Source organism: Carettochelys insculpta, chromosome 3 (assembly GCF_033958435.1).
Source record: "Carettochelys insculpta isolate YL-2023 chromosome 3, ASM3395843v1, whole genome shotgun sequence".
Lineage (NCBI taxonomy): Eukaryota > Metazoa > Chordata > Testudines > Carettochelyidae > Carettochelys > Carettochelys insculpta.
This window is the reverse complement of record NC_134139.1, coordinates 65,033,654-65,044,017: the sequence shown is the minus strand read 5'-3', so window position 1 is coordinate 65,044,017 and position 10,364 is coordinate 65,033,654. Positions and strand designations below refer to the sequence as shown.

Here is a 10,364-nt window from a genome sequence, read left to right as displayed (position 1 = left end):
TACAACAGGACTGGCAAGAAATGTAAATTGCTTTCAGGCCTGTTTACTCCACTAGTAAAGGTGTGAGTCACCAAAACCTGAGTAACCCCCGTCCAGCCCATGGGAGCCAAGAGAAAATGGGGATTTCTCATGGGTGAATAACAGTTTCTTCTTGTATCAGAGAAGTAGCCGGGTTAGTCTACATCTTCAAAAACAACAAGTCCTGGGGGCTCCTTACAGACTAACAGATATTTTGGAGCATAAGCTTTGGTGGGCAAAGACCCGTTTCCTTCACCCACGAAAGCTTATGCTCCCAAATACCTGTTAGTCTGTGACGTGGCCCAGGACTTATTGTAGTTTCGTCTTGCGTTGGAGAAAACCGCCCAGGGAAACCTGTGTTCACTCAGGGCGCTCCCCAGCCCCTCCCCTTTCTCTGCCCCTTGCCCTTCTCTCCTCTCCCTTCCCCCTTGCCTCCACTCGCCCTTGCCCGGCCCATTCCTCCTCGTTCTACCCCGCCGTGCCGCACCCCGCCGCCTGGGCGAGGGCGGGAGGAAGCCCACTCCCGGTACCCCATCACACCCCCCGGAAGAGGCCATATACGGTCACCCGGTGCAAGGCGCCCCAGGTGAGACCCAGCGGCCGGGACCCGCCCCACTGACTCACTGACTTTCGCCCGGGCGCCGCCAGGTTCATTAGCCCTGCCCGGCGCAGGGGCGGCGCTGCAGGTGGGTGGGTGTAACCGGAGAGGCGGCGCGGCGGGGCTGGGCCACTACCTGCGGAACCTGCCGGGCAGCTCAGAGCGCTTCCCCCCAGGCGCACGCACGGCTCGTTCTCCCGCTGCCTACGCGGCCGGCCCAGCGCTTCGGACGCCCCCCGCCCGAGACTCCCGCCTGCCCGCCATGGAGCTGCTCCACCGGACTGCGCTGCTGCTCCTGCTGCTGACGGCCGCCGCCCTGTGCTGGGCTCAGGAGGGCCAGCGTGAGTAGGGCCCCCCCGCCGCCGCCGCTTCGCCCGAGCAGCCGGGGCCGTTCCGACTGCGCTCTGCGGGTCGGGCTGCAGTGGAGGCTGTCGCGATCCCCCCCCCGCCCGCGCCCCAAAATGGCACCTTTCGTCAGCGCGCGGCGGCTGGGGAGCGGGCGGGTACCGCGGGCTCCGCCTGCTGGGCGTGCAGGGAGCCGTGCGGCCGCGCCGAGCCGCGCCCCGCTCCCTCCTTCTCTCCCCCGGGCTCTGGTTGGGCCTGCAATCCCGGCGCGCTCCCGAGAGCCCCGCCCCGCTGCGGCGCCGTCCCAGAGACCGAGCGCGGGAGGGGGGGGGGGAACTGCGCGGAGAACCCCGGGGCGGGTCCCTGCGGCTGGAGGCGCCGAAAAGCCTCTGCTCCGAGGGTCGCTGGCGAGCCCCGCGCTAGAGCTTTGTCTCCCCGGGAGCCGACAGACGTCGAGTGCCGGCGGGTGGAGCTGGCCTCCGGCGTCCAGCGTAGGCGTCTCTACGTACCGCCTGAGCTACAATCAGTGGCTAAGAGGCGAGGTGGTAGAGCAGCCTCAGTCTGGGGGTGAGCGACCCCTTTAAAATTATAAGTAGCCCCTCGCACCTGCAGTGTGCAGACACGTCATTTTTCCTACCATTGCAACACATTGGTTTAAACCACTTAATCCTAACTGGCTGGTTTGAAGAAATTGCTTCTAGGCAATAAACTGGCCATGGTACTTAAGCCCGTGCAAAAAGGCTGGAGTAAAAAAAATCGATGGCATGTAAAATAAGTCCAATTTTTATCCATAAAAGAAGTTGAGAAGTGCTGAGTTGATGTACCCTCCGGAAGAGCTCTGCCTACTTTCAGGGGTGCACGTACCATGGGCTGAGAAACACTGCACCAGATGGAACAGTACATCATATCCAGGTGTACGAGTTAAAGCTGCATGTCCACGAAATTGCAGTCTGCTAAAATAGGGAAGTGGGTGTTTGGTTTCTTTTTTCTTCTTTAAGGTTCAAGTATTCATAGACTTTTTTTGTCTTTAGCTTGTACCTGTTTGAGGAATAAACGCACAACCAACTGCACTATGCGTTCTGGTACCTGCTGGTGTACATCCGTTGCGTCACAAGTTGCAGTCAATTGTACAGCACGTAAGTGTGGCCTTCTCAGTGTGGCTTGGACAGCTGCTTATCACTAGCTTTTCAGGCAGCAAGTAAGAACTTACTAGAATTGACCACTGGACTCAAGAAATAATTCTCCCCGAGGCTGAATCTATACTTACCGTTCATTCAGTGCGGTGGGATCAATTCACTGGAGTTTGATTATGCCACGTCTGTGGAGATGTGGCAGAATCAATCTCTCTGGGCTCAGCTGTCGACCCTGATACTCCAGGCTATGCCGTGGAGTAAGGGATGTTGGTGCAAGCCCAAAGCGGCCCTGGTCTACACAAGGGTAGGAAGTCCATCCTGATAGCATTGATTCTAGCTGTACTAATGATGTAGCGAGAAATGCGTATCTGAGATCAACTTTGTGCCCTTCTATAGACCAAGCCTTAGGGAATGCTTCTTCCTAACACTGTTACTGCTTTAAATGTCTTCATGCTCCTGGTCAAATGTCTTTTTTGTCTCTAAACAAGTTCTCATTCAGACTAATATATACTCACTCTTTTTCATCTTTGTCCTCTGTCCCCGGTAAAGCATTTTATAGATTGCTTTTTCTATAATGTTTCCTTTTAGAACCCTTCAGTTTCCTTTAGGAGCCTGGAGCCCCCTCCTGGGCTCTGAACCTCTTATAATGTTTCCTTTTACAATTCCTGCCTTTCAGTATAACCTCATTCTACTGATACTAAAACCCGTGGTTCAAAACTCCATTGGTTTTGGTATGACAAGCTTTTTTTTTTCTAATTTAGATACTTTTTTAACTGTTCTCAGTGACTTCAAAATGTCTGCTGATGAAGGCGGAAATGGCTGGTTTAAAGAAGTCTGGCCGTCGTGAGAGACCAAAGCATGCATATGTAGACAATGATGGGATTTATGATCCTGATTGTGGAAACGGTAACATCTTCAAAGCTAAGCAGTGCAATGGAACCTCCTGCTGGTGTGTGAATACTGCCGGAGCAAGAAGAACTGAAAAAAGTGACACAGACTTGCATTGTAGTGAACTAGTCAGAACAAGGTCAGTCTTGTAACAGAATATGATACCATAATATAATAGCATGTGACTTGCCCTCTGTATTTTCCCCATAAGAGAGAAGAATTTGTGTGTGTGTGTGTGTGTGCGCGCGTGTGTGCACACCCACCATGAATCCAGTGGCTCTTGCTTGTTAAAGACTTCAACAGTTACAAAATTGTCATCTGTCATGTAGTAGGTGCGAATACAGGTATTCGTGGAAAGAAGTTTCAAGTCCTTTTTGCTCTCCACAACTTAAAAAATAAAAATTGGCCATCATTGACCTCAACATGAGTGTGCAAAATAAGCTACTATATTGGCACACCTGACTTTGTACATAAGATTTTTTTTTTTCTAACTTCTACATTCCAGCTGGATCATCATTGAAACAAAACTTGGTGAGAGAAGCACGGCTGTGGATGCTGCTTATTTGAAGGAGTAAGTGCATCAAATTAAAATGGCTGCTTATGCTAAAGTAAGGGATATCTATTTCTCACTAATACAATAAGGGGTAACTGGTGGGCAGGGGAGGGCCCGGGGGTTATTGGCTACATTCTCCCCTTCCACCTTGCTCCACTCCCACTCCACCTCTTCCCCCAGCTGAGGCAGCCCAGGGCACAAGCGAGGCGGGGAGGTCCGGCACTGGCATTAGGGATCTAGCCCCCTGCACTCACTGATAGTGGCCGGGGAAGGAAGCAGTGCAGCCACTGCTTGCTTTGCTGACTCAACTTCCTGCTGGTGAGTGCAGGGCCAGTCCCATTCCCTCCTCCTGAGTGGTGCACTAAGAAAAATGCCGTGAGGAGGGGCTGAGTTGCTGCGCTTCTCCCATTGCTGCTGGTGAGTCTCAGGGACCCGGCAGCTAGACCCCTGCCCAGCCCTCTCCCCCACCCCATCTCTCTGCTTGGTGCTGTCTGGACTCTTGCCCCTCCCACCCATGGCACTGGGATGCATGTGATCCCTTATGACACACCCACCCACACACATTGGCCCCCTATGCATTTAACTAGGGTTGTCAACAGCAGTTAACTCAAGTGTTTAACTCAGAACAAAGCGACTCAATTAATTGTGATAATCATTCTTAAACAGTAAGAGAATAACATTTTAAGCTAGATGGACCATTGATCTGGCCCAATATGGCTGTTCTTATGATCTACACTTTCAAATGTATCGTTTTCAATTACAGTACAGAATACAAAGTGTGCAGTGCTCACTTTATATTTTTGACTATATATATTTGCAGTGTAAAACAGGATTCATGTTCAACAAGTACTATATTGGCACTTACAAAGGTAATTTTTTCTTGTGACTTAATAGCACCCCCAAACAACACAGACTTGAGTTTTATAAATCCCCTCAGTTCTAATTCTTGTTCAGCCAATGGCTAATACAGACAAGTTTGCTTACATATTCAGGAGATAATGCTCCCTGCTTCTTATTTGGTCAACTATGAGCAAGAAAAGATCTTCACATGGCACTTCTCTAGCCCGTGTTGCAAGGTATTTATGTGCCAAATTGTTTGTCCCTTCATGCTTTGACCATCATTCCAGAGAACATGCTTCCATGGTGATGATGGGTTGTGTTCAATAATGGTCCAAACCAGTGCAGACCGACAGAAGGTCACTTTCATCATCTGAGTCAGATGCCATCAGCAGAAGTTTGGCTTGTTTTTGTTTATATGGTGGTTCAGTTTCTTCATTTTCTGAATCAAAGTTGCTCTTCTGACAGCATGCTTTTACATCTCTTCCTTTTCACATTTTGGAAGACACTTCAGAGTCTTAAACACTTAAGTTGAATGCTGTAGCTATCTTTAGAAATCTCCATAATGGTACCTTTTTGTGTTTTGTCATTTCTGGAATGAAAGTGTTCTTTAAAATTGCCCTAACAAAAGTATATGGCAGAATGTGGGCAAAATCCCCATGGAGCGGGACACATACTTTTCCTGAGGAGTTCAGTCACAGATATTAATGTGTGGTGGTTTTTCGTTTGTTCCCCTCCCCTAACAAGCATCATTAACATGGAAGCATGTCCTCTGTGATCATGGCATGAAGAGGCATACAAATGTTTATCATATCTGGTATAGGCATATCTTGCAATGATAGCAATAAAAATGCTGTGTTGAGCACTTCTTCTCCCTTTCAGATTTTTTAAATTAAGAAGTGGGCAATGTTATTTCCCTATAAATGTAAACCGTCTTAGTGATCAGTTGAACAAGAAGTAGGACTGAGTGGACATTACTGTTTTTGAGTGCAGATTAACAAAAACATATTTAAGTTGCACTTTCATGGTAAAGTACTTGTATGAAGTAAATTGAAAATGCTATCTGTTTGCAGTGCAGATAGCTATAATCAAACAGTTTTAAGTGAACATTGTACAGAGTAGTAATTGAAATTATATTTTAAAATATAGATAACATCCAAAAATATTTAAATCAATGATACTGAATCTGTATTGTTTAACAGTGTCATTAAAAGTGCAATTAATAGCATATTTTTAAATGTCATGGTTTAATCACTTGACATCCCTAATTTAAATGAAGTAAAATGCAGTATTCCAAATCTAAGACATTTAGTAAGAATATCAAAAATAAACCCTTTGTGTTACTTGCATTCCCGATCATGCTCTTTCTGGAGCTGTGAGAACTAGAACCTTAAGATTAAGTCCGTGATCACTTGAGACCGAGCTATATTTCCTTTTTAAAAATAAGAGTGAGAGGCAAGGGAATAATGCAAACATCACAATACCTGACTCCATTGAAGGCCAATCAGAACGTCTAAAATGCTGATCATAAACTCCCATGAAAGCACCAGTTGTCACTGGAGCTGTTCTTATACATAATTCTTCCAGTAGGCGTTTTCATAGTCATGAAAATGAAGACTCTTGACTAATTTTATATGATCCTAATACATGGTGTCTAGCTCCTGTGTACGGTTAGAGTTGCTGCGTTTTAATCTTGTAATCTTCTCACAGCATCATCAAAAAAGAATTTGGAAAACGTTACTTGCTGGATCCAAAGTATATAAGTGATGTTGTGGTAAGAAGCATGCTTTTTTTTTCATAACTTAGAAGTGTGTCTGGAAATTAATTTAATGTGATTTTAAGTTTGAGCTCCCAAAAAGCAAATATTTTTCTTCAATTTGAATATTCCAGTTGACTAGAAAGGATGGTGAGTTTGTGTAAGCATTCAGTTGACTAAAATAGACTGAAGGCTATGCGTGCCTAAATCTGGAATAGATTTTAAAATTGGATTTTTCTCCATCCTCTCAAGAAGGGAGAGGCATCATGAAGCATCTCCTGGTCAAGAACATGCCCTGTGAGACTATGCCCCTACCTTTTCTTTCATGTCCTGACAAGCTCTTCATCACCAGCTCAGATTTTTTGATTGTGTGTGAATTGGAAGTATTGGAATAAGGGCTGATACAAATTCTCCTCAGATTCACTCTCCTGAAGTTCTAAAATTCCTTCTCCACCACGGACAGATTGTGTTTGAACCATCAATGGTTAAGCAGCATCTAGTGTGCCATTTTGATATTGCCCTCTTGTTCTTGATCCTCTAAAATCTGCTCGTTGATAATATGTAAAAGAGCATAATGCTACAGGATTGCTAATCAGTCCAGCTGTTCACAGGGAAGTAATATTAACATTGCTTGCTTTTTTGCAGTATGAAAACCCTTATGTCACTATTGAACTGAAGCAAAATCTTTCCCAGAAGACTCCCGATGATATGGATATAGCTGATGTTGCTTACTACTTTGAAAAAGATGTAAGAATGCATTAATATTGTCAGAACAGGGACTTCTAACAACAATATTCAAGTTTACTGGCTAATAATTTGAGTTGTAGCCAACATTGCTTAGATGGGCTATTGCATAGGAGCAGTGTGCTATTAAGTGCCTTTTTAACTTCCCACAGACCAAAGGCGATTCTCTAATTCAGGATGAAACGCTATTTTTTAACATATCTGCAGAGCCTCTAAAGTTTGATCAGACCCTAATCTACTATGTTGATGAAAAGCCACCAGAGTTCTCCATGAAACGTCTAACAGCTGGTATTATTGCAGTCATTGTAGTGGTAATACTGGCAATTGTTGCTGGAATTGTTGTGTTGGTAAGTTAAATACTCTTTGTGCCTGATGCCCACAATTTTCTTTGTTTAGCACACATTGAGTTCCAGGGTTGTCTTCCCACCCCAGCTATTGGCTAGAGGAAGGAAGGAAGGAAGGAAGGGGACAGGTAGGGGAAACTGACCTGTGGGCAGGGAAGAGAGAGACTAAGCTCTGGTTAGTGGCTCTGCCCAGGAATAGACGAGGTAGCCAGCCAGCCGGAAGACTTTGTTTCCTTTGTTCTCATTTACTTTTCCAAAAAAATTCCTCACTCCATCAGTTGGTGCGTGATGGCACCTGAGCGTGCGGTGGCACATTACTCGGGGAAACAGTAGAGACTCGGGGCCGTTCACTAGGCATATGCTCCTGCACGGGGCACCAAACTTTTAGGTGACCCATGCCATCATGGGTGTGGTGTATGCAAGGGGCCGTGCTCAGCCAGCAGCAGGGCTGCCTTCTCCCTGCCCCCTTGCTTCCACCCTCTTGCTTCTCTCAGCAGCATCGGGGGCTGAGAGGAGCCACGGCACCATGGGCCCACCCTTCCCCCAAGAGGCTTGTGCAAGCAGGGGTGGAGGATTGGCTGTGTCTGACTGCCATGGGTTGCAGACAGCTGGGCTACCCCTGTGACGCAGCTCCTCTCTTGGGCTTATACTGGGGCAGTGCTGGCAGAGGGTGCTGCACATGCCGCTCCCCCTCAACCCAGAGCGCCCACTCTGCTCTGGCCCTGCTGTTGTTCAGTTGTGGGGGTGGGGTGGGAGGGGATCCTGAACCACGCTAGGCAGGACGAGGTACCAGCACCCTGGATCCTGACCCATGGACGCTTTCTAATTCAGCTACATCTCCTTGGCTTGTACCTCCGTGGGGTGCTGGGATTCCAGGGTTGTCCCCACCCCCAGCTCCCCAAGTAGTTTTAAACTGTTTTTTTGACATGCCCCAATTTCATAATTCAGTTCAAGCCCTGGTAGCTCATATGAGAGGGGTGGGCCAGGCTGCCGTGGAACAACCTGGCCTCTGAGCAGGTTTTTGTGCGGGAGCTGTGCCTGGGCTCAGCAAGGCACCAGTTAAATAACCCTGCATAGGGCCCCACAAATCCGAAGGATGGCCCTGTGTAGACTATAGAGAAGCAACTGTGTGTATTGCAGCTAAGTGATCCTTTGGAGGCAGAAGGGGTTGGGATCGTGATAAACAGGATAACTTAAGTGGTGTATTTGGCTGGAGAGAACAGTCTTAATTTTCCTGCCAAATGCAGTAAAGTGGGTAGCAGAAACTCCCCCCCCCCACATACCCCTTTCCTGAAGGAGTCAAGGATGTGGAAAACTTTATAGAGTGAGTGCAAACCTTAACACTGAATGTCATGCTTGACTTAACTGTCTAATATATGTGTCTTTTACAGGTTATCACTAGGAAAAGGAGAGGGAAGTATCAGAAAAGTGAGGTAAGTTTTGTAAAGGACCCCAAACGCTCCACACCTTTTAGCCTTCTTAAAAAAAAGTCTATGTAATGGAGTGTCAGTCCCTCCCCATTATCCCGAACACCCCCCCCCCCCCCGCAAAAAAAAATATCCTGATGAAAGACTCATTTTACAGCTAAGGCAAGGTATGGGGTTTTTGTATCCATATAGAAGTAATTCATTGCAATGAATTACTGTGACCTGAGCTTCTGTTTTTAATGCTGGCTGCTCACTTTGTAATAAAACAATTATTGTAAGGATCATACCAGCAGTCTGCATTTTGCCTTAGGAACATGCTTTCTAATATCTATAGGATTATCACTATAAATAAGTAATATACGTGATGTCAGAAGCAGTTGATACTGAGGGAAACTTAGGGGCTTCAAAAAAGGCATATAGCTTAAAACTTCTTCCCTTCAGCTTGTCAGAGAGCAGAAGTAATTCTAATTTGGGTTCCTTCAAGTAGCTTTGGCAAGCCTAGCAGCAGGTTCAGCTAGATCCCCTTGTTGTTGATTCTCGTCTATGTTTGGATGGGAGACTTAGAATTGGGGGGGGGGGGGGGGGGGGCCTCTAACCAACCAAAAATCAGTGGCGGCGGGGGTGGGGGGGCACAGGTGAGTAGCAGAAAAGAGCCTTACATACCCACAACTGAGAAGCAGAAGACGACTCTTACCTTGCTCCCAGTGTGCTCCAGCCTTTTAGCCATTGTGCTCTTCTGGGCATTTCTTTAGAGTTACTACTCCCTCTTCCGAAACTTGTTACAGCATTTTGAAACCTCTTATGTGAACAAAATTAATATGTATTTGGTACACCAAGCTCAGGCCTTTATGCCTAGACATTAAGTTCCCAGTAACTGCATTAAGACCATTCATAGTTATTTGCATCATCTACTAATGACGTTGAGCCCCTGAGTCGCTGTTTACAGGATGGGAATTTTATTTGCTGTTTGGATGAGTGAAGTGAAGCCCTATGCTTTTGCACAGTGCATGCCAAACTCTAGTCTTGAATGTGCAATCGTGGGGTGAAAGTGGTGGGTACGGTGGGGTGTTTGAGACAATAGCAGCTCTAATAGAGGGATGGGGATTGACTGTCATCGTCTCACTTCCTGCAGTGACCTATAAATGTTTTCCAGCATCTGTCCCATTTCTCCTCTTCCTTCCTCCCCAGGTAAAGGAAATGAATGAAATGCAAAGAGAACTAAACCCGTAACTGAAGTCACTAGAAAACAAATTGTGACTGACCAAGAAGGCAAACAGAACCGATAAGACTAGAAGTGTGAATTTAAATGGTTGTCTTTGTTCTTCAGAGAAAAATTGTGACTTGGTGATCTCTCAAACTCTGAGCGTAGGTTAGCAACATTGGTATTAGAACTTACCCTATCAAGAATGCCTGGAAAGAGGCAAAAGTATAATTTGGGAATTGGCTTACAGTCCAAGAAGTTTATTATAATCTAAACTTCAGAACAATTACAGTAACTTACACATCAGAGTATCCACCTCTATATCAAATTTCCTCTTGCAAGCAATGAAAAACAATTTCACTTTTGGGAGACTGATATTGTCAGGATATAGAGTTTGAGTTTTATAGCTGTCTGGCTCAAGTACAATTGAATATGGCTTGGTTTTTAAGGATGTACGTACAATGTCTTAAACTTGCTGTAACTTTTTTATTACTTGAATTTAATAAAACTCTAAAACAAA

General features: G+C 46.2%; 1 protein-coding gene across 1 annotated transcript; it reads left to right on the top strand.

The window, feature by feature from the left end:
* Positions 1–586: 586 nt before the first annotated feature.
* On the top strand, positions 587–10,364 carry EPCAM (epithelial cell adhesion molecule). Its single transcript, XM_074990025.1, has 10 exons — positions 587–604; positions 793–957; positions 1,993–2,097; positions 2,878–3,121; positions 3,488–3,553; positions 6,083–6,146; positions 6,774–6,875; positions 7,025–7,219; positions 8,608–8,649; positions 9,832–10,364. The coding sequence occupies exons 2-10, from the start codon at positions 879–881 to the stop codon at positions 9,871–9,873; spliced, it is 939 nt and encodes a 312-aa protein (XP_074846126.1). The 5' UTR covers positions 587–604; positions 793–878; the 3' UTR covers positions 9,874–10,364.